This window comes from Lissotriton helveticus, chromosome 6, assembly GCF_964261635.1.
Source record: "Lissotriton helveticus chromosome 6, aLisHel1.1, whole genome shotgun sequence".
NCBI lineage: Eukaryota > Metazoa > Chordata > Amphibia > Caudata > Salamandridae > Lissotriton > Lissotriton helveticus.
In genome coordinates, this window is record NC_136067.1 from 1879656407 (window position 1) to 1879681579 (window position 25173).

Consider the following 25173-nt stretch of genomic DNA (forward strand, 5'->3'; position numbering starts at 1 on the left):
ACAGACATTTTAACCCTAGCCCGAAATGCTGCTGAGCGTGATGACGATGATGGCGACGTGGGAATGGGACCACCATGAATGCAGTTAACTAGTACACCAACACCACCACCTACAGCTTCCATATTTTCTCGCCAGAAGGGACCTCCATCAACCTCGACCTCCATTTCCTCAATTAGTGGTGCTGTAAGTGCACAACGTACTAAATTTCGGCAACACACATCCTCCAGTTCATCTGGCATTAGCAGCATTGCCAGTATCGCCTCCTCCGCCCCTCACAGACATTTGAAGTCCGCAGTTTGGGACTTCTTTAGGGTTAGCCCAACAAGGGAAAACATAGCCATTTCTACCATTTGTAAGGTTCGAGTTAGTCGTGGTAAGCTTGGTACCAACTATGGTACCGGAGGCCAGAGAGGTCATCTTGAGAGACAGCACACTGTCAAATAGCATGCACACCTAAGGGAGATCAAGGATGCCCGAATTGCAAGTCAACAAATTGTATCTGTTGATGTTTCATCTGCTGATGACGAGGAGGAAGAAGCGTCAAACATTTCTTCAGTTACACCCAGTACCCCTGTCAGCAGCATACCCCCTGCAAGATATATGAGCCAAACTAAGAGTGTGGGAGAGAGTGAGACACCAATGCGAAAAAGTTTTATCATCAGGGAGCGTAACTGGGTCGCAGAAGTCATCATCATCCCGTAAAATGGTCCAGCCCACCATTAGAAGCATGTTGTTTTCAGAAGCGCGATATGAACGCAACCACCCAATGGCGCGTCTGTATAACAGTAAGCTGGCTAAAATTCTAGCGCTGGACCTTCTCCCTTTTTCTTTTGTGGAAGGGGTGGGTTTTCTTGAAATGGTGGCAACGCTCTGCCCTAAATGGAAGGTTCCTAGCCGGTTCTATTTTGCCAGAGTTGCGGTTCCAGCACTACATGAAGATGTGCTGGAGGTGATTGGGGCAGCTTTGCAGAAGAGTGCTGTGCACACTATACATCTGACAACAGACATGTGGACCAGTTGCGCAGCCACTGATTACATGTGCATCACTGCACACTGGGTCTCTTTTTCAGGGGTTAAAGCAAAGGTAAACGCAGGTGTTGACGAGGACAAAGTTTATAAAGCTGCTCGGAAACATGCAACAATAGCCATGTTTGCCATGGAGAAAAGTCATACAGGAGAAAACATTTTGCATGAGTTTAACACAAAGGTCTTTGAATGGCTGTCCCCAAGAAAACGCATGATTGGTTATGTTTCCACAGATAATGGCGCCAATGTAGTTAAGGCCATGGATATGGGTAACTATTTCAGAGTGCCGTGTCTGGCGCACTGTATAAACCTGGTTGTTAAAAAATTCTTGAGTGAAGAAAGTCCAGTCTCCGAGTTACTGACCACCTGCCAAAGAATGTGCAATCTTTTAAGGCCCGGAAGCAGCTGAGGTGCCTGCAACATGAACGTAAATTGCCAGTGAAAGCACTCATCCAGGAGGTGGCAACACGTTGGAACTCAACCTTCTACATTCTTGAGCGTCTGTATGAGCAGTATGCGGTAGTTGATCAGTATTTCTTTAAACTGGGTACACCTATGATGGACATGAGGATACAGGTGGAGCAATGGTACCTAGTTAAATGCCTGACAGACATGCTTCGTCCTTCTGAGGTCTTCACGCGTGCAGTCAGCAGGGAGGACTGTAATTTGGGAAAAGCTATCCCATTGTTGAGCATGCTAAAGCACTGACTGAAGGCGGTGTGTTCTAAGTTTGAAAAAGATGGAAAGGAAGAAGCATTTGAGTTGGCGGAGAAGTTATTACACCGCCTACTTGGTGATGATCGTCTTGAAATGATCAACACAGAACAGCATTACATTTGTGCTACTATTCTGGATCCACGGTACAAAAAGGCAGTGGCAGGCAGAGTATTCTTTCCTTTTGATGATGCAGATGTTACAAAGTACAAACATTGGCTAGCTGTGTCAGCCACTCGGTTTGAAAGAGAACGGCAATAAATTGAAGGAAAAGGCAGTACATCAGCATCAGCAGGCCGTCCGCAGTCAAAACAATCCACTTCTGCATTTGTGGCTGTTGCAGAAGTGAGTCATTTTCCCTCTCAGCCGTTAACGACACCAGCAACCGTATCATCTGCACCAGACACAACAGTAATATTGTATGACGAAGAGGATTGGCTAACTCAGCTTGGGTTTGCTTCTGAAATGGTCCCAGAAAAAAGTAAGCAAAGTGGAGGAACCCTGGAGAACCTTGAGTCGATAGTGCAGGCCTATCTGAATGACTCAACAGAGGTCCATCTTTCTTATGACCCATTGGCGTATTGGCATGGGAAAACAGTTGTGTGGCCAGAGATCACCAACCTGGCTATAAATTACCTGTCTTGCCCACTCGCAAGCGTGTCTTCTGAACGTGTTTTCAGTGCTGCTGGTGGCATTGTAACTTCCAAAATGACCCGCCTCTCGCCCAAAAATGTGGAGAGGTTAACAATGACCAAGATGAATCAGCACCTCATACCACCAGATTACAAAATACGAGAATGCACGCAGGAAGAAGAGGAGGAGGACACCAACTTAGATGAGGGAAGTTCTTCTCTGTTAAGTGACCTACTCCCGTCTGAATTCGCAGAGTTTGAGGACGAGCTCTTCTTCCCTGACACCGAGCCCTGAAAATGAGTCAATGAATCACTAACTTTCTTTTTCGTCCTTATTCACTTTTATTCCTGTGTGTCTGTCTTTCTTTGTTTTGCAAAATCTATATAAAAAAAACTTTAATCACCTAATCACAAAAACAAGCCCATTAGCAGAACTGTCTTAACTTATTTGCTTATTGATTTGAAGGTGCCGCAGTCTGCATTCCTCATGTTCACCAGTTCACAAGAACATGCTCCTCTATCCTCCTCCTCCTCCAGACTCCTATTTCCCTCAAAGCAGATGGCTGGATTACGCCCAATGAAGAAAGACTCTGCACTAGTGGGGGTGTTCTACTTCTTTGCGGGTGAGTAGACGGGTCTGGGGCATTGCTGTGAAGGTCTAATACCGGATAAAAGAGGTTTGGAGAAATTCAGATTAGAAAAAGATTTTGCGCTTTTGATCACTTGCCTGTCTTTGGGGTGCTGTTTGGGGGGGTTCTGGGTGTTTGTGGGTGGGTTTTGGGGTCTGGGAGCACTGCTGGCACAGTCTAATGTTGATTGCATTTGTTTTTCAGGAAATCCATGGTGGAAAAGGGGAGTTAGGGCCTAGCTGCACAGCGCATTTGGACTGAATTCCAGGTAGGCCCAAAGTTTTTTAAGTGTGGCTTTTCCCGGGATTTTACTTTTGGCTTGTTGGGGGGGTTAAACTTGTTTTTGCCCAGGTTGACAGTTCTGGGGCCATTGCTGGAAAGGTCTAATACCCTAAAGAAAGTGTTTTGGAGACAATCCCTGGGGAAAAAGTTTTTGCATTTTCTGAGATGTTGCTCACTCTACCGTTTTCGGGGGGCTGTTTGTGGGGGGGTTTGCAAGTCTTGGAGCAATGCTGGGTATGGATACTTTTGCTTGCTTGCAAGTGGTTTGAATACAATCCATGGTGGGTAAAGGGGGAGTTGGGCTTACTTTACTTTCAAAGTACGTTTTGTCACCATTTTCTACTAGTATTCAAAAAGGGGGTGGTGATGGACAGAGTATCTGAGTTAATCAGAACACTCCTACCCAGTCAACAGATCAGGGCTTGATCCATCACCGTTTTTTAGCTCACTGCACCATCCCAGTTCAGAACCTGGCTATATGCAAATTAGTCTGTCCCTGGCCCAGTGCATCATGGGAACAGGGCAGACCAAACTACCAAGCCAATTCTTTACTGGAAAGGAAACAAGCTTCCGGGAACCGGTTTCTGGCATTACAGCCGTCTTCGGCCCGGCTTGCTTGAATCCTGATGGTGCAGTGAGCAAGGGACTCATGTCTGAGCATACCCTTCCACTCTTTTTGAACCATTCTCTACTAGGCCTCGTTTTTGGAGATCTGATTGGGGGTCTTCTACATTTTTGCGACTGGGTTTAGTAAGGGTCTGGGAGCACTGCTGGGAAGGTCTAATTTTGTTCTAAAACACAGTTTACAGTACACCTAGCTTGAGGGGAAAGATCCACTAAATTAATTTGCCCATACTTATTTATCCTTCAAAAGGAGACTCAGACAGAGTAGGCACTTTCAAAAATATTGTACTGTCTGTTAGGAAACTCAAAGTGTGACTTTTTGCACTACACAGCGTACATACCTTATATTTATTTGTCAGTGGTGTTCTAATATCACTTCCTGTTTTTCCATCAATAATTACAGCCGGGTTTCAGCCTGTGCAATGGGAAAAAAAGGATGAAGTCAGGCTTCACATTAGCGAGCCGCAATTCAGCATCCACCAGGCAGGCAGTGGACAGGGTGTCTTCTGGTCACCAACATTGATTGACGGAGCGTCAGATGGAATGGAGGAGTCCCGCTAATAAGAGGAATGGTTGGATGCATGCAACTTACCAAATTCAACAGGACAACTACAAAAACATACAGATACAGTATCCGTTCTTTTCGAATTATCTTTTAAGTAATGTTATTGCTGTGAACTTCTATGAGTGTGACTCTGCAGTTCTTTGATCTCTGCTTCTAAATTCATCCCTACAGCCATTCTATACGTTTTACTTCTGCTATTTTTTAAACCTAATTTAATGTAAGAAGTTTTTCTCTGAGTGCAGAGATAGGCAAGTAAAAACGCATAATTATTACTGCAGCCCTGTACTGTCGCATTCTTTCATTCACGGTTGTCGAAAGTACTACTTACTTTTCAGTAACCATGCATGCAGTAGTGCATGCACTTCCTTTATGTCACTTACAAGATTTATGGATAAATTATTACTGCAGCCCTGTACTGTCGCATTCTTTCATTCACGGTTGTCGAAAGTACTACTTACTTTTCAGTAACCATGCATGCAGTAGTACATGCACTTCCTTTATGTCACTTACAAGATTTATGGATAGCTTTGTACCCAAAGATTTGTTTATCTTCAATTATTGTTTGTCCATGCTGTGCTTTTTTTTCCTTCTCTCAACAAAACTTTCCCAAAAACCCTCATTTTCCAAACCCTAACCCTCTTCCCCCGGGCTGTGTGGTTTTGATTGATGTGTGACTAAATGACAGCAATATTTCCACAAACTTGCTGGGGAGGATAAGGTCATAGCAACAGGCTGGTGAAAGAATCCGAGGATATATTCTTACTCAGCTTGACACTGAGTCACTATTGGCAAATGAAAGCAGATTTTCATGTGCGCCATCAACTTGATTGGTCATCAAGAACATCCTCCTCCTAGACGTGGCAAATTATTACGCTGCTGTGTCCTTCACCTTCAGTACTATTTCTTGTAGTAGTAGCCAATGTCAAAGAAATTCAACGCAAGTACTTTCAATACTTTACCATTTGTTTGGCTACATTGTGGCACTGTTCTAGTGTACTGTCACCTGCTATATTCTCTATCGTACCGTTCTAATACTACGGTAAGGACAAACAAGGTTTCATTTTCCTTTTTTTCAGATGCTGCATCTGCCACTGTGTAACACCACAAGTACCACCGCAATGATGACATTTCATCCTCCCAGGATTTCCAACCTTAATCGCCATTTCCCGTGCAGCCAGCCCTGTGCCTAGCCGTATTTCCAAACACAAATTACAGGTAAGATAAGCGTTTGGGGGGAGGTAGTATAATGGAGTATTAGGAGAGGCGAGAGACTGACGGTCCTAGGACTATTGAATTCACTTACTCTGTGACAGGCACTTAGTTTTGAAAACATTTGGGCAATTACTAGTACTTACACAACTTGAATCAAGATGCCACTTAAGTTTCAGGAAAACAAACATACTGTTAAACCCCCACCCACCAGCCTCAAAAGCAGTAAAAAACACGTATGCTAAGATAAAGTTTAAAGTATATTTGTATATCCCTAACATAAATAATCTCCCGCAAAAACCAACCCACCCGCCCTCCCAAACCCCAATGAATGTCCGTGAAAACTAAGTCCAAAAAAGTAGAAAACCCAACTCCCAATTCCCACCCCCCAGAAGTCTTTAAAAAAGGGGCAAGGGACAGTCTCCTCCTACTGCTGGCTGCTGTTGACTTTTCGGGCCAGGTCGGTATGCTCCTTGCGGAGGGTCTCGAGCAGGGTTTTGGTGTTGAGGAGCTCCTGCTCGAGGTAGGACGCCCTCAGTGAAAGGCGGTGCGCGCGTGCCTTGCACCTGCTGTGGGGGGCAGCTGATTTCTTTGCTGCTCGGCGGTGGCGGGTGGCTGCGGTACCCCGGCTCCGTACCGCTGGAGACCTGCTGCGCTGACTGGCTGACCCAGGGAGCGCGGAGGAGGATGCAGGTGTCGCCGTGGATGTTGTCGACGTACTCTGCGTGTCCTCCTCCTCCTGGGCACCAGCCGCCGATATTCGGCGACAGTGGCCTCCAGCCTCCGTTGCCGGGCCCTTTTAGCCAGCTCCTTCCATGTTGGTTTGGAAGGAGCATCTATATGAAGAAAGAAAGACATAGTCTGTAACCAATGCTCTTTAAGATTAACACAAAATGATTCAGCAGAAAGTTGTGTCACAGTAGAACTAGCAACTTGCAAGCGCAGTATATAACTATTGTGGCCAGTATCTATCTAACCTCCCACTTCTTCATCCTTGCTCTAACATTAGTGGGAGTTTAAGGAATCAATTCTACGAGAACTATGGACTCACTCCATTAGAGTCGACTATGACAGTACACCAGTCTTATTCTTCTTCTTCTCTCTTGTTTAGCAAAATTGGTACGTTAACTTCTGCAAGCCGGCATAATGCCAGCGCAGTCAACTTGCACTCAAGAAAAACAGACGCCCGCCATGATGAGTGAGACAGACTTGCATTACTGTACCAGTCCAGTACATGCAGGTGGTGATGCTCTTACTTTTCTATTACGGGTGGCACTGAGAATACTCTGTTACAAGGGCTACTGCTTAATTAATTTAACTTTCACCCTACAGTGCCAATAAATACTAGAAAAGGAAAATGAAGAAGATAAATAATCTGATTATCTATCACTGCACATGGTATGTATTTGCTTACATATGGGATGACTTTAGGTGCTTTGCTTTTTATTGAGTGAACAGTGATACATCCACACATGAATGACCGAGTTCGACTAAACTTATTAACAGAGGTAGTGAGTGACCATCGTAATAGCCGGATATATGCTGTGCTTGCAATACAAACTATTGCTACTATTCATGGTAGTATTCGGACAAAATTACAACTTCTTTTCCTTGCCTTTCCTACACTGGGACGGACGTGCGGGTGCGGTGTTACATGCTCTTCAAAGTAACACTTAGTTCATCCAGTGACCGTCTACTCTCTCTAGATACACATATGCTATCTAAGAGTCAGATAGTACCATGATCCAGGCATCCATCCATTCAAACTATATGTCAATCATTCTTCTTCATGTCTCTCATCTGGACAAACCTTACGTTTTCTCACGGGAAAACAACCTTTTCATTTTATTTGGGAAACCACAAGCCATACATCCGTGCTTGACTTGAATTTGAATTTCAACCAAAGCATATATTGCGCACACATACACTTTCTGTTTCACCCACCCAGGCTGTTCTCCTTCCACCCATCCTTGCTTCATCCTTCACCCAGCCATGCATCATATTCCTTCCCAGCCACCTCGGGCACCAATTAAACACGTATCATTCTTCTATGTCAGTCATCATTACTTTTAACTTGCTCGTCCTTCCACACTTACTTACACACTTCTTTCGCTTTTCCATCCATCAAGTTCATCTCAGATCTGATTTGGATTCTCGAAAAAAAAAATCACCGCTGAGTTGAAGTAAATTTAGAGGAGGCTACTACCTGGTTGATAAAAAACTTTGTTCTAAATTTGAAAGTCTGCTTAACAGTATAGTAACTTAACTGTAGAACATATATACTACACCCGTGCAGAGAGCACACTATGCAGTCTGCAATCTCAATAAGTAAGGAATATAAGAGCTTACCACAGCCCGCCACTCCCGTGGCAACCCGCACAGCAGTTTCGTCCGGCACTTGCACCGCCTCCTCACCAGAACTGTCCTCCACCTCCGCGCTGGGCCCAGCACCAGATGTTCCACCTAAAAAGTACATTTACGAATGTTAGATGTCAAAGACATACACCACTCACTAGTATTTTGTCTAGGAATGAAGAAATGTGAATACAGAAACCAATCTAATAATTTGTGAATGTCTACTCTAAAGTAAAATGTCCCTTTTTCCAGGGAAGGGTGTTGTCTTGCTGCACTTTTTGGCACAACTGATGAATTCTTGCTTTTTAACACGCACCATTTTTCTCATAACAGACAGAAGCTTCACTTCTAAGAACAAATCATCATCACTAGGACAGAGTGACCAACGATTCAGCACCAAAAAGAAAAATTAAAGTTCAAACCAGGTGAGGGCTCGGCTCGCCCACAATAAATGTGTGAAATGACTAAGCACTTTCCCATTTTTAATCAACCGTTTGTTTTATGACAAGCTTGATTTTAATAAATATTTTTAATTTTAACAAAGCTTTAAAACTTAAATAGACTCTGTGGTTTTTGGTCAAGAGCGAACGAGCAAAAGGTTTTGCAATTTCCAAGCATGAGTCCGTGCCTCTGACACTTCTGGACTCTGACTCCGTACTCTTGTCCTGCGTTGGATAATCATCATTGGGGATCAATCATCGATGAATTCGGGAGCTAAATGACTCTGTCACACTATCTAGTCAGTAAGGAGATTGGGGGTTCTTCAAAGTCTGATATCACTGAGGTATGTGGAAAGTCTACCTGCGCCTATTATAATTGATAAACAATACACTATTTAGTGTCCATAGTTCTGTTTGTGCAGATTTGTCCCTGCAACAGTAGTAGTATGGATTGTCCTCCTATCCAAACCAAAAGTAAAGTAGTATCTTATTCTTTCTTGGTGGTCATTCACCTTTTTATTGTTGGTAATTGTCGAAGCATAAGCATTTAGAAGACTTGAAAAGACATTATGGACAATCCCAGAGGGCTGCACTCAGTGCATAGAGCTATTGCTGACTAGAATGGGAGTTTCATTTAACACCTTTTGCCAAATGTGCAATCTTAGTTAGCTACACAGACAGACTAATAAGAATAATCTAGTAATACCACAGGGAGTCATAGTAGAGGCAGGATAAGAATTTAGATACAGTCTACAAGAAGATCAAAGACGATTTAGAAAAAATCGAATGAGGAACGCTAGGAAAAAATAGGTACTCTATATTAAAATTAAAACTTACCGGGGCCAGCAAAGGAGCCCTCGCCTGACCGATCCTGGCCTTGGACAGCAGCAGCAGCCGATAACCCCTCCTCCTCTGTTCTCTTGCCCCTGGGGGGAGCTGATGTACAACATGAAAGAAAGAAAGACCCGAAAACATGGATGATTGTTGTCAACCAAATCAAACATTTCAAAAGAACAATAACAAAATATTTTGGCGAAATAGCAAATAGACAACTATTCCACGGGATATATTGACCTATCTCATGTGGTCTACTACGATATTAGTATTGCTTGATTTGCGGACCGTCGACTTGGAAAGTTATGTAACTCACTAAACAAACTACTGAAAAGGTTCGCCTAGGACTGGCAGGCAGCAGTCCGCAGCACGCGAAGTGACAGACAAACTCCATCGTGATTGCAGATCAGCGACAACACTAAAAAGTTTCCTACTACATTAACCAGTCATTAAAATACTCAAACTATCACTCCACCACCACTATTTCTTCTTATTGCCAGGTGTACGAAGGAAGGACTGGACTTGAGTCTGTAGGGGCAGATTTACAAGCCCCTTGTGGCTCTTTTGCTCCATTGTTGCGTGACTTTTGTGACGCAGCGGCAGAACAAAAGAGGCGCCATGGTGCGGCGTATATGAACAACGTGACGCATATGGGAGATGCATCATGTTTTAAAGCCCTGCGCCATCAGGGGGGCGTTCCGGCGCAAGGGATGGCGTTCCTGCGCCGGAACGCATCTTAAAAGTGGCTGAGGGAAATCTACAAGATTTCAATCAGTCACTTTTAGGAGAATGATGCGTGACTCAAACCCTGCGCCTGCTTGAAGCAGACGTACGGCTTCATGAAGCATTGGGGAGATAGGGCACCCCAGAGCATTGCTGGAGCTGCGCCATCGTTGCGACGCAACTCCAGCAATGCACCGCCTTTACGGCACAGATGCGTAACGCTTCGGTGACGTTTTGGGCCCATGGTGCGCCACATTGTAAATACGGCACACCATGGGTGGTGGTGGCATGGCGCACAATTACTGGCGCATCCCTGCTACTTTGCAGGGATGCGCCGGTAATTGAAAATCTGACCCTTAGTGTCTAGCATTACGCAGTTCTTTACACTACACTCATACATAATTTCTCAGGCCAATGAAATGAACACAAAATCGAAAACAAATAAGCATAGTAGCAACGCTACTGAGAAGGAGAGCAGTGCACCTGAAATGCACAGAAGATTTTGAAATATAATTTACCTACAATGTAATCGGCAGCATTATTGCTCTTTGTAAAAAACTAAAATTTGCAATATAATAACACACAGAGCAGGAGAAAACAGAGTAGTGATGAAATAGCTAGAAATAGCTACTACTACTCACCAAGCCCAGGGATCTCGATGCCGAGCACGTCGAGCAAGTCGCGTTCCCGTTCCAGGAGATCCGTCCAGCGGTGGGTGGCCTGGTTGTAGGTGCGCCGGACCCGAGAGTGTTGAAACATGGCCCGGCACACCTGCTCCCACAGCTTCCGTCGCTCCCGGATCCCGTAGCCGCTAGCGATCTTCCCACCTGCCATGATGGTCCTGGGGAGGCGGCGCTGGACATAAAACACTAGTGCGGCCACCTCTTCCGCGCTAAAAATCTCCCGGACTATGACTTGCTCCCCTCTCAAACGCCCGCACGGGAGCTGGGCACAGGGTGCGGGACCCTTCCCCTTCTCAGGCTGCTTCCCGGCTCCCTTTACCATGGTCTGAGCAGAAAGGAAGGTAAATAATAAATAAGAAATAGAATAGGGAAGAAGAAAAGAAAATAGTTTAAAAAAGTAGTTTAAAATTAACCAAAAGTAGCTGAAAACACAAAAATATAGAGCTAGAAAAATAGAGGGATAGATAATAAGTAAAATAGATTAAACTTCAAACAAGCAAAGGATGGCAGAGATTGACAGAGGATACACAAAGCATGCTCAGAACCATAACAATGAATGAAAAACAAGATGGCTGCGCCCATTCACGACCGCGTGGGTAAGTTCACGCGAGATTTCCCCCGCGATCGCACGTGAACTTGTACTAGCGAGCCGCACACTTTGCGAGATTACACGCAAAAAATCACGCGAACTAACACGCTGCAAAAAAAACCAAATCGTATATTTGCACGAATTTGCGGCTTCCGAATTCGATCTCGCACGAATTTGCGCCCAGCGAATCGCGCGAAATTGCAGAAAAACGATTTTTGCAAAACTGAAAGCACTCAGCAGGTGCAAAAGTTCAATCTTATCATTAGTAACCATTCCCTGTAGTGCTTCCTGAGGGGCCCCTTCAGAGTTCAGTTGCCTACTTGCAACTATTCTATGACCCTGCTCTGACCCTCACAGCAGGCTCAGAGAATAGCTACAAGTATGCCACAAAGGTCCTGTTAAAAAAAATTACACTGCAACAGAAAGCAATTACAGATAAGGAAGCAGGTGCCAGCCTGGAAGTTCAAATTCAGTGACACATTAATCAGCCCCTAATTCATTCATGTCAGTTGAGGCAGGGCAGGTGTGCTAACGAATTTTACAAAACTGAAAGCACTTGGCAGGTGCAAAAGTTCAAGCTCATCATTAATGAGGAAGCACTTACAGCTAAGGAAGCAGGTGCCAGCTCAAATTCAGTGACACATTCATCAGCCCCAAATTAATTCATGTCTGTTGAGGCAGGGCAGATGTGCTTTTCCCTCCTTAATCTACAGTGATGAACCAGAGGGTGGCATGGGTGAGCCAGAGGGTGGCCATGGTGAAACAGAGGGTGGCAGTGGTGAAACAGAGGGTGCTGTGATGAACCAGACGTAGAAACAACATGGTCGCGGCCGTTGCTACCCGACAAGTAAGTTCGCGTTTGCGAACTGGTAAAAAACCCTTGCGAAATGGCAGAAACACTTGCAAACACACAAAAAAAAAGAATCCGCAAAATTCACGAAAGCTCGTGGATTTTGCGGATTGTGAATCCGTAAATACGCAATTTCACGGATTGCCAATTCGCAAAATTCGCCCGCGGACTTGGTTTTAAAGTCAGTACAGGCCGACTGATCATATTTGATTTCCATAGCATCTAGTGTGTGTAATGCATCAGTGCTGAGGTTAAGACCATTTTCTTCATTATTGAGTTCATCAATTGCCATTAGGGCATCAATATCACCTATTACTATCTCCGTTTCCTGTTGTTGACTTTCTTCACTTTGTCTTAATCTGTTTTTGGCTGGTTTAATTTTATGCCATTTTTGTAACTTTAATTTTCTACAGAATTTGAAGATATCAATTCTATCATCAATGTAATTCATAGGTGTCGATGGGCAGAAGGTTAATACTAAGCATAATGTACGTTTATCCTTATTACTTATTTCTTTGCTAGATAAATTCACAATGGTTTGATTTACCTGTTTGTCATCCATGATTATTTCTTCTTGTGCTAGCCTGTTTGTTTCCCACGTTCTCTTGGCCATCCTCCTTTCTCTTTGAGCCTCTGTTTGTATTTCTCCCACCTCTTGTTCTGGTACCCCTTGGTCGTCCTCTTCCGCTTGTTCCCGCTGTTTCCTTTTTCTCCCTGATTCTGGATGATGATCTTGTTGCTTCCTGGCTCACTTTCATGAGCCGGTATTCGTCTAAAAAATTGCGGCGTTGCGGTATTGGTTCTCGGTCGGAGTCAGCTTTTTCTGATACACTGGTCAGTTCTGAATTTTCTGTATTAGAATCCCTAGAGCTTCCTGCTTCCCCTTCCTGTTGTCTGTGCTTAACATATTCACGTGTGCCTTCTGCCTGAGCTATTTCATACAGGTGATCGTATTTTCTACTATGTGTAAGAATCCGACCTGCTTCATAGTCTCCGCAGTCCCTGTAGAGTTTATATTGCTTTCTTTTTTTGATGTCTTCTTCCATTGATTTCAGTCTTTTTTTCATTTCATCAATGAATTTGATAATCGTTTCTTGATCTGAATGTTTGTTAAGTTCATTTGCTAGATCTTCAATTTCCTTTTTGATATTTTCCCGATCAGATCAGGCATATTTTATTAAGATTTGTAGCATATTTCTTGAGCTTGTGGCTGAGTTCTGAGACCACTCTTCAAGCATCTGGGGGTCAGGTGAATCATATGATGGGGTGATATATATTCTTAGACCTCAAGGTATCATGTTTTTGTCCAGGTAATCTTGCAATGAGGTGGCTTCCCACCAGTTTGAAATCTCTAGTTTATTAAGTTTCTTATATTTTCTCAGAGTGTCCAGCACCATTTTTTCAATGCGTGTGGGTGCTGAGGTTGTCTTGCCCACGCCTGGTGCTCGAGCAAAGAGCACTTGTGCTGCTTCCTTTCTTTTTTTTTCATCCTCCATGTCTTTGCACTCAGATCCTAGAACGAATCTATTTTGATCTCTGGATTCAGCCCTGTGTGTTTGTGACCCCTCTGTACTACTGCAGAGTTCCCCTGTTGTCCCTGCTTCTCTGTTTACTGTCCTCCCACTCCGTGTTTTATTTCAGGATTTATCGATTTAGCGATTACAATAGCGTGTAAGCAAAACCCCGCTTTGTTCCTTACCTGCATGGTGCACCCTGTCCAGGATGTCGTTTCAAAAACGCTCCAATGGGAGATCCCTCGCCTTTGTTTGGGGTGGTTTGAAGCCGGCGGAGCAGCCGGTAATCAATATTCGTCAAAAGAACGGCGATCCTGATTTGTGTTTCTGTTGACCTGAGTGCTCGCTGGTACGCGTTCTTTTGACGGATATTGATTACCGGCTGCTCCGCTGGCTTCGAGCCACCCCGAACAAAGGCGAAATGGATATATATATATATATATATATATATATATATATATATATATATATAGTTTTAAAAGCACTTCCGCAATATTCCCTACAAACCTGCAAAAATGTAATGCACTAAAAAATATAATTATTATAATAAAATATACATAACATTTGCATGCACAAGGCTTAACATACTCCTTAATATAAACATATTAATAAATGAAAATTAAATTATTAATAACCCCTAAATAAAATAAATTACTTCATTTACATGATTAATTAACTCAAATGCATTAACAGATAACAAACACGTATACCCTCACCTTACCTATACATTTAACAAACCTCAAAAAGAAAATGTAATTTTTTTATTAAATGTTATAAATATATCACAAAACAAAAAACTTGAACAAAATATAAATACTCATATAAAATGTACTCCAAAATTAAAAAAGGATATTCTGACCTTTGATATTATGTTCCATGATATTCTTGATATTACAGTATGTTTACCACAATATTATTTACCAGCAATATTCTTGAGTTAGCGATAAGGTGGAGATTCAGTATTGGACAATTTTTCTGCTTTTCAGATTTATTGCCTTTGCCAGAGAGAGGTCGATGGGCAGTCTCAGTTTGTATGGAGATAAGTGCATCGGACCACAATTTTCCTTATTAGCTCGCTGCCACTAAAAGCCAGTGTTGCCAAATACCACTGATACCTATTCTTGTTTTTACCTCCTGCCCATTTTTACACCACCCTGTACTTTCCATCTTTTTAATCGCGCTCATGCAAATCCCTTTTCTTCCCTGCTTTTTATCTCTCATCTCATGCTATGTCTGTTGCGAGACATATTGTGGAATTGTGTTTGTCCCTCCCATGGAGCATGACCTCTTAACTATCATTTTTTATTTGCTGGCTCCTATGCTTCCACTGCGGGCTTTTCAAGCACTCATTTTTTTCCATTAAAGTAAAGTACTCTATGAGAGCGATGTTTCCTTTCGGTACTTCTTGCCCCCAACACTCCATGTTGCTCATGGTTGACCATGTGCTTCTCCCACCATTCTCCGTGTTGCTTTCTGCCTTGTGTACTTCCCCTGTTGCTTTCCTGGCCATGTGCTTCTCCCTACCCTCATCCTCCTCTCTCACCTTGTTGCTTCAATCCCCACTCAGGGACTCCCCCAATGCCTGCTCACCCATGTGCTTCTCCCATCCCACTCCCCATTACTCTCACCCATTGCTTCTACTCCTCCATTTGTGTCCTCAGTGTTGCTTTGAACCCCCCCAGTTGATTCCCCCAACCCCTTTAAATACATTATTTCTCGTGTTTGTTTTATTTATAGTCACCGATACAACTTGGATCAGTAACTAAATTAAAAAAAGCATCAATGTCATTTTGTAGGTGAATGCATCTGTGGTGTATGCGCCTGCAAAATGAAGCATCAATTTTTTTTATCTTTAGCAATGCATCTGTGCTGAGTTTTTCTTATGAGCCCACTGACCGAACTGTGATATGATGGGATTAATAAGTAGCCATGTTGCCTAGTATTGACTCCTCCTCATGATTCTTTACACTCTTGTCTCTTTATTTCACTTGCAGATCATTTTAATCCCTGCTTACTACCATTTAGCACTTTTTCTGTTTTGTGTCTTCCTCCTTTCTCCCTTTTGCATTTTTGCCTTTCTCTTTCTTGCTTTGGATCCAAGACTAATGATGATAAATAATTGCATGTCCCTGGGGAGGGAAAGCAAAATCGCTGGAAGATATATAGCACAATCCAGTTTAGTAGTAATCGAAAGAGGACTATCATCTTCTTACTATTCTAGTTTAAATTACCTGTATGGGAGACGGACTCCCATAAGGTCTGGGACGAGGAAGACTATGATTCAGAGCAATGAAGATTACCATGTATTCACTAACCTGTGTCCAGTGTGATCCCTTTTCCCCCTACTAATTTCATGTATATTTGTTCATGGATGTTGCTTTTACAGGCCTGTCAGCTTAGGTGCTATGATGAAGTATTGTTCTGTTGTTGGACTATCTCTGTTCTTGCCCCTTTTTTAAATCAGCTAGTTACGTATTGATTGTAGGTACATCTTTTGTCTTTTAGCAGATGGGTATCCATCTTTTGGTCAGTGTAAATGACAGAACAATAAAGCTGTACCATTATTGATTTTTTTCAAAATATTTACTTTGGTCTGTGTATTTGTAAGTACCCAACACATCTAACCTTTTATTTGATATATCAATAGTAACACATACTATATTGTTCCAGTATTATGTAACAAGGCACACTCCCATACCATATTGTAAAAGTCTTCTTCTTCTTGCTGGCACCATGTGCAATGATCCTTCACTCCAGGGAACATTTTTGCTATCTTTGCAGTGGACAGATACGTCTAATGTAAATAATAGAATTTAGTAAATATAATTGTTGATTTCTGGGCACTTTTGAAGTTTTCCAGAGTATTTGCCAATTCCTCATCCAAAAGTTCCCTGCCAATTTCGACTCTCCATTTATATTTTAGTATGGTGATATCTGTGTAGGATATGGGCATTATAGTGATTCATAGCAGTGTTATTGAACATTTATCTATCTAGTACATGCAATAGTAGCATTTGCAGTGTATCTTATTTGGGTAGCTCATTTGTGCCATCACCCCTAGGCTAGTCTTACTGCTCTCGTGTATGCTTTACATGCTGTGAAACAACCTGCCCCATCCTCTGTGTTTCTATGGGTGTCTCGAACATCTGTAGTACTTCATTATTAGATAGGTCCCCTACAATTACAAAGCCTTTTTCAGACCCTGTGTACCCTTGTAAGTGTCCGTGTTATTTTATGGTACCTTGGAAGGCACCACTCTGGAATCTCAGGTGAGCACATTTCTGTTTTGACCAGTTTCATTAGGAATCGCAGCCAGCGGTAATTGGCCAAGTGTTATCACCTGGGATGAGACATTATTACTATTGTGTTTCCCAAGATTATCTTGTGTATCCTAATACCTGCAATACTAGCTGTTCTTGTGTCCCCCTCCAGATCCTTATTATCTCTTATTCATCTAATTGGACTTTACAGTTGGGCCACCAGATAGTATGCCTCAAAACTGGGAGATCCCTGGGGGATGCATCACTTTATTCTTGCACTGCTCATCTTACTAGGTGCTACCTTTTTTGCTCTGTTTAAATACTCTACCCGGATGTGTCTTTATCAGCTGATTCCCTCTTGCACTTCTCCCCCTTCCATGTTCCTTTCACCCTCCCTCATCTGTATTGCTGCTTGCCCCACCCTCCCTCTATCCCAAAAAAAGTGCTAAGACAGGGCCACTGCTGGCCATGCCATAGCTTGTATGTTTCCACACACTCTCTGTTGTCAGTGTTACCACCTACCCCCACCATCTGTGTAGCCTCCTCGAGCTAGCAATAAAAAAACACTAAGATCCAGCAGTGCTGGCCGTGCTAGGTATCTCTTTTTTATTTAACTTCAGCCATTCTACTGTACAACATGGATAAAGATTGACAAAGCCAATAGCTCTCATCTCATAGACTAGACCCATGGCTTTGCCAATGCTTGTTATTTCGTTGTTCTATGGGGCACCATACGTATGCATTGGCTACCATGAGCTACATGGGGGGAGGGACAGGACAAGAGCAATCAGGCTGTCTCCCAAGCTGTGGGCAAAAACTTTCCTTTTAAATAGTCTGTCTAGAGGTATGTAGCTTATTTCAATAATCCCTCTAGTAAAAGGGTAGATACGAGATCATGTACACTAATCATCATACTCTGCAGAATACTCACAGGTACCCTCTTTATCCCCATGTGCGTCAATATTTAACTCCTTGACAAATCCTGTTTCACACAAGGCCATGGTGAGTTCAAAAGCATGTTGCATCCCATTGTAAATAAGGGATGCACCAGCTTCCGAGCCTGCCATGTGCAAGACCATGCCCCTTCATGCAAATCTTGTGCACTTCCCATCTGTGCACGTACTTTGAGCAAATGCCCTTCGTGATTAGGCCATGTGCTTTTTTCACCTGAAAATGGAAATATATGTTTTTAATCTGGTCCTCTGTTTTGAAGCCCTCAAACTATCAAAAACGTATCTCTGTTCTTCTTGTTAATTTCAGACATTGGCTTGTAACTAAGGAAAATGGCCGCGTGGTCACTGGTCCACAGGAGCCAAAGCTTGTTCGGATTTCTGTTTCCTGTGATGGGGCCTTTCTTACCTTGAAAGCACCAGAAATGGAAGAACTTCGCATTCCTCTGAAGCTGCCAAGGACAAACCCGGTGCTGAATTGCAGGTAACGCAGGATACAGTGTGAACTGATGTGCATATTGGTGATGAAGGCGAAGGACACCGCAACACGTTTTTTCAAGTTATGCAAAGCCTTTGCATTGGATGCCAAATGTATTATAACAAATATTTTTTGTCCTAACAAACATGAACAAATATAACTCTTTCTTGTGCCTTCATTGTGCTTTCTCTAAAATCCAGTGAGCGTGGCTTACAATAGCTCAAAGAGTGACACACTCTTGGCAGAGATCTATGTGCAATAGGTAGGCCATAGATATCACCAAGGTCTACATTTATTGGCTCAATACTTATGGTTAGTACGTTAAGATTTTTACATATAGATTTTTGCAGGTCGCACATTATAAAATGTGCTTCATGTCTGTAGGACACACTTTGTTTGAATTAGATAGTTAGATCTTACCTAGTTTGATCTCATTATCTCTCACAGATAGGGCCAGGTGTACCACAATACTGGTCACAAAAATTGGTCACAATTTGCATCTCATGTTTTTGCGACCAGTATCTAATTTTGCAAACTGACCTAAATATTAGTAGGTTGTCTTGCAAAATACTGAACTGGAGGGGTTGCATAACAATCTGCCTAATTACTAATCCTTAGTTGGGTCACTTGGCTGCAAAGACTAGGGTGGTTACCTGCAAGGAGCAGCAAACCACAATTCCTGTTTTTGCATTGCAAAACTGAAATATATTTTTTTCATTTCTTTTTAGCAACCTGATTTCTTTAAAGGAATTGAGGCAGTTTTTTTAACAAAATGTTTTCAGTTTTGAAAAACTTCAGTGAGAGTTGGCAGTGGTCCCCTGAAGTTGCCCATTTGTTATTGGTAAACGTAGTGCCCCCTGAGGTCAGTGCCCCCCCTCCAGGTGAGTGCCCAGTGCGACTGCACCGCCCTAAAGCCGACACTGAATGAGAGCTCAATGCAGGGCTATTTCTAAGGGCGGGAGGTAAATTTCCCTCTGCATGCAGAGTTTTCAGGGTTTTTGCTTGGAACGTGGAGTTTGGCAAAAAACTCTGCATCCTGCCTCTGCGTAGCGGAGTTTGCCATCCACCACCAAATCGCCTAAAATAAAATAACTTACCTTATTTCCTTTCTTGATGCTCGGCATAGTATAAGGAGCCGGGTGCAAGGGCACATGCGCAGAGCTGCGACGGGACTTGCAGTCGCTGCAGGTTTCTAGTGAGCATGCATACAATAACATGCAAGTGCACACAGGAGAATCCTCCAGAGGCTGGAATCGGATGCAGGAGGCAGCAGGAGACCATTGTCGTTGACTTTTCATAGGCCTTGAGGATCTGCATTCTGCAGCCAGGGAATCGGAGAAGGTAGGAAACGAGTAACGCACTGCCCGAGCTAAGTCTAAGTTACATGGAGCGGAGAGGTATTCCACTGAGTTTTCATTCAACTCTGTGGAATTCCACCAGGGGTGGGGGTAGCTCTGTAAGCTACTCCCACCCCTGGCTATTTCTAGTATTTGTATAGCTAAAGGTAGAGAAGGAACCAGTGTTGCCCCACTGATCAGCACAATTAGGGAGTGTCTGGCCCCTCCGAAAGGAAATGTGCAGTGAAGAGAAATGTTCGGTTTCCCAGTACTGCAACACCAACAATCAGCAACAGTTAACATTCTAGAAACCTGTTTTGATTGATGATGTCTACTGGGGTTTTGAGGTATATTTTCATAGCATTCACTTTGCTGCCCCTTTAAGGAGAAGTTGTAGTGCTTAATTTTCAAAACAAATAAGGGGCTGATTACGATGTCGGTCGGAAAGGCTCTGAATGGCAGTCGGATTCCCCTAAACCGTGTTGGAACCTATATTTCTGACTCGGTCGGAAACAATTCTTACCGACGTATTATGATGTTCTCGTTCAGAAAGCAAACCATTCGGTCAGTCCGAATCGGTTCCGATTGGCATTCGAAAACTCAGAGTTGGTCGATGCCGAATCGTACAGCTCTACGGACCGTGTTTCTGACCAATGTATTTAGACAGCCTTTCGGCTTCCGTCCGTTTGACACGAAAGGCTGTCAGAAACTGACTTCGGAGCCCCCTAGCAGGCTCCCCTTCATCCTGAGGCCTCCAGTTGGGGGTGTGGGGGTACCGAAGGGACCTCCATATAGAAACATGCACTGTGTGAAAGGCACCATGGGGTGCCCCCCACATGGTGCAAGCTTTTTCGAAACCACCCCTTTTTCCAATGTAAGTCTGTGTTGTCTGTCTGAACACAGGCTCCCATGTCAATGGGAGACTTTCTGAACGGTGATTGGAAGCATTGTAATCCGTCAGACTTGTCAAAAGTGAGTTGGTCGGAACCGATTCCAAAAAGGAATTGGTCGGTTTGCTTTCCGGCTGACATCGCAATGAGCCCCTAAGTGCCAAGGCCCTCATTTGGAGCCACTGCAGCTAACACCACCTATTTCCCCTGACGTCTCTGCCAATGACAGTACCAAAGCAATTACTAATCATTACACTCCTAGAAGTGAGACAACTCAGACTATTCCAGGCCCTCACAGCTATATGAATGGCTTTGGTAGCAAGTATTAGTCATTTTTAATGCATATTGAATAAATAACTGTTGTTGTGCTCATCTCAAAATTCGATAAACTGTGCCACCATGTAGCAGAATGTCATACTTGCTAGTATTGATAATTAAGTGCTGGTGCCCAGCACCAGAAAACACTGCCTTAAAATAAGCACTGAGATGTGTGACCCTTCTAATCTCCAGAGTAGTGACATTTTGGGGAGTAACATAAAAACACACCCAATCAGTGTTGTGAGAAAGTGGCTCTATATACACTGGACCAAGATAAGGTACAGTGTGTATAGAGTCCACAAACCCCAGAGGCATAACACAGGTTAAAGCCAGGTGTGACCTTACTCTCTAAAGTGGTAGCTTGGTCGAACAGTAAGGCAGTACCAGAGGACAGTGTAAAGTATTTGTTGTACACCCTCAATCAGCAAAAGGTTTCACACACTCAAAAACTGAAATCCAGGCCAATGGTTTTTATATCAAAGATATAGTTGTTTTATTTCTAGAACCAACAGGTATCAAAATATTCTGTTCTCAATATGAGAGGTCTCAGAAGAGTACTTTGCAGAAAGGCAATACATTTTGTAACACAATAGGTAGAGGTGTTGCAGTGGGCAACACAATTTTAAACACAATTTAGCATTGAGCTCAATGGGTTTTTCTATATAAATACAGCTGATTACTTTGTAGATTACTCTGGTAGTTCCAGGACTGGATCCTAGATTCAGTCCTGGGATCTAAGTTGAAAACAGTTTAGTACAAACATTTTAGTTATTGCAGTGATTTTTAAGGAATATAAAGCTATTTTAAAAGTTCACACTTTGAAACTTTTCAATGAAAATCTGGCAATGTTATCCAATGGGAGAACATTTTTAAAGAATATTTACAGTTTTCACAAGTAGACAGAAAAAATTTCACAGAAAAGCACTCAATGGATTCCTATGGAGAAAATTCAAGTTACTAGTAAACCTGACTAGGATTACTTTTGCGGTTCAGTACTGGGCTACAAGATGCAGTACTGGCTTCTCTCCTGATCACAGGTGAGTACTTCAGAATTTGGTTGATTTGGGGGTGGTTGTTGAAGCAGAGCCTCTGCTTATGAGAGTCCCGGTGTTTAAGAGGGTCAAGGCAGGCAGGTCCTCCGGGTGTCCCAAGGTTGCTGTCCACAAGAGTCACCGGGATTAAGCAGGAGCAGGTTCCAGGATCGACAGGCCGGTAGGGCTGGGGCCAAGTCAGTGGGTGCCGTCCTGCTGTTAGCAGCTGCACAGCGGATCTTCTTCTTCTTGATCTTCTTTCTTCTTTTCTTATTGGGATCTGCCGAAGGAAGGTCCAGGGTGCCCCTAAATACTAAATTTAGGGGCGTTACAGGTAGGGCAAGGGCAGGGACCAATAGGTCCCTGTCCTGGAGTGGGTACACCCCCTAGTTTTCTCCTCTCCTGTTAGAGGGGGGCAGGAGCCTAGCTGTAATTGGGCAGGGCTCCCCATCTTCAAGATGGCCGGAGTCCAGGGTCCTTATTCACCTCGCCTCTCCCACCTGAGGGGTGGGGTTGGCACAGGCTGGCACCCCCCCCTTCTTGACGTAGGGTTTCCCGCCCGCCTTCCTGCCAGAGTGGGGGTTGGAACTGGTGGGGCCCAGTTGCCGAGTACAGCAAATGGTCTGGAGATGATCACAGAAGCTGCATGCCTTTGAAGCTATCCCCTTCCCATCCTGGGGGAGGAGACCTAGCACCTCGCCCAGGAAATGCATTGTTGCAGGCCCAGAAGAGCGGGGGGCTCTCCACCCAGGGGTCCAGCAACATCTCTGCTGTGTGGCAGTCTCTGCAGCCACTGAGACCAGATGTGGATTGTAGGTTAGGTTTTCAGGGGGCATCTCTAACATGTGCGGGTTTAATGTGCTGAGAAGTTTGGTACCAAACTTGTCAGTCTTCAGTGTAGCCATTATGGTGCTGTGGAGTTCGTAATGACAACCTCCCAGCACCATATACTCTTAATGACATCACTGCACTTACAGAGCCCTGGAATGGCTCTGGGTACTGTAGGGGCACAGGGCTCATGCACCTGTGCCGACACCACTGGCATAGGGCACCCAGCTAGAGCGGTGACTGAAGTATGCCAGGGCAATGGGTTCTGTGGGCTTGGTACACAGGGATGTGTGCCATGTCGACTCTCTGTTTAGTTCTGTACTTAGACACTCAGCCTGCAAAGGCAGTGTGTGGGTGTCAGGGTACAGGGCCCCTAAGGGTGGCACTATAAGTGCTGCAGCCCTTAGGGGTCTTCTCTTGTCACCAGGCCCTGGGTACCTAGGGTACCATTTAATAGGGGCTGGTAGGTGGCCAGAGATGCCAATTGGGTTTTAGGTTCAATACAGTTTTAGGGAAGGAACACAGGCCCTGGGTAACTGGTTGTCAGGAGCCCAGGGCACACTCAGTCAAGGCACATCAGCAGTTCAGCAAAAAGTGGGGGCATACCAATGCAAGAAAGATGGCACTTTCTCACAAGTGTTACCAGCAATCTGCAAATATTATTCTGTAGTACTAGTAGTAACTATATAACCATGAAAGTATTGTGTTGTTTGGATTCTTGCAGTAACAATGTGAATGCTGTGTTGTGGATTAGTGTGCTCTGGGTCATAGGCATTAAATATGTAACATTTAGAGTGCTTCGGTGTCAGTTATAAACAGTTTGTGACAGGCAGATGGCTGTCCACCACAGTGGTGGAGGTCCCCCCTTTGCCCATCCCAATTAAATATGAGTGACAGGAGCTGCCAGTAAACCTCATAAGGATGGGGTAAGGTATATAGAAAACAGTCCAGCTAGATATACCTCAAAAGAAAATAAGAATTCACTTTTTTAGATAGTAATGATTCCTATCTATGGCAAAAGACACAGTTACTTGCATCTTTTTCTATATTTTTCTATTCCAAAACAGGACGCCAGCTGTATAGAGACTTCCCCGCACCTAGGCAGGTCACTGTTTTATGATAGCGTTTCCGCTGACATGAAGGGTGCACTTTGATCAAAAATGTATTAGCGGGCACCTGCAATATCATGGTGGCTTGACTGACATTATTTTTGCATTACAGAAACAACCCCTCAAAGTGGGTGTTTGTTTCTGTAAAAAGAAATAAACACAGAACTCTCCTGTGCACGTAGGGAGTTTTTTGCTTTATGGTTTGGGGATATATATTTGTCCTTTCATAGCTACCTCTGCCAGGCATCATGTGAGAGACCAGGGCAATAAAAGGAAATGGTGGAATGCTTGTGCTTAATAGGGTGAGTCTTCGGCCTTCATACACTAGTGACCTAGTGATGGATGGGCTGCTAGTCAAATACAGTGGAGCTAAAGCTTTCTTATTGTAAGCCTGCTGGTTTCTCGGCACAAGTCTTTCGAACTTTGGGTTTGACATGGCAGAAGACCCTCAGACTTACCCTGCTCCTCTCACACCATCAAATCTTAAATAATGCTGTAAGAGAGCATAGACCATTGTGATACATAGAAACTGTGTAACTGGACCATTGGATACAGAGACTGCATACCTGCCCGCTCACATGGTGCCACCGTGTGACACACGATATCGGCCCCCATCACATGGTCATCTGGTGAGGAGCCGATGTCACACGGTGGCAGGCAACGCGAGCTGAAAATCACTGTAAATAGTGGATTTCCAGGTCATTTTCCGAGCCTTTGAACTGCTGACGTCCATTAAGGGGTGTGAGAACACCCCAGAACATAGGCACCAGACTTAGCAAGCTTTTTTGCTTTTGGAGGATGGGGCTTAGGGGCAGGGTGGGGACAAAGTACCTCTTAGAGACTTCTTGGCATGAGGCCCATGCCCTCCTCACGCGGAGAGATTTTTGTTCAAAATGGCAGGTATGTGACTGCAACCCTTAGTGTGCTCCAGTGATATCCATATCGTGAATGAGTGAGAACAATATTGGGTTCAATGATATTGTCAGGCAGACAGCTGTAGAACACCAAAATACAGCATTTTGATTGACACCTTGGTTGATATCTTATTAGTATCGACACACCACTAACCGTTGGTTCAAACATATCTGCCTGGGAATATCACATAGTTCTTATAAAGAACACATGTACTAGCCCAGCATGCAGAATATACTAGCACTGGGAAATCTATTGCTGCACAAGACACCTTAGATTATTATTATTATTGTTATTATTGTGGTTTTCAAAAATGCGTACCTACCCAACAAGGTTTCCCAGTGCTTACTTAGCATGAATACGGATGTGACATGCTGAATAAGCCTGTTCC

General features: G+C 43.7%; 1 protein-coding gene across 1 annotated transcript in view; it reads left to right on the forward strand.

Moving 5' to 3' along the window:
- Nucleotides 1-25173, forward strand: part of LOC144763843 (mitochondrial amidoxime-reducing component 1-like) — a 318064-nt gene that overhangs the window by 41023 nt on the left and 251868 nt on the right. The window contains exon 2 of the mRNA XM_078649815.1: nucleotides 18190-18363. Coding sequence (XP_078505941.1) covers nucleotides 18190-18363 — 174 coding nt within the window. The remainder of the gene's footprint in view (nucleotides 1-18189; nucleotides 18364-25173) is intronic.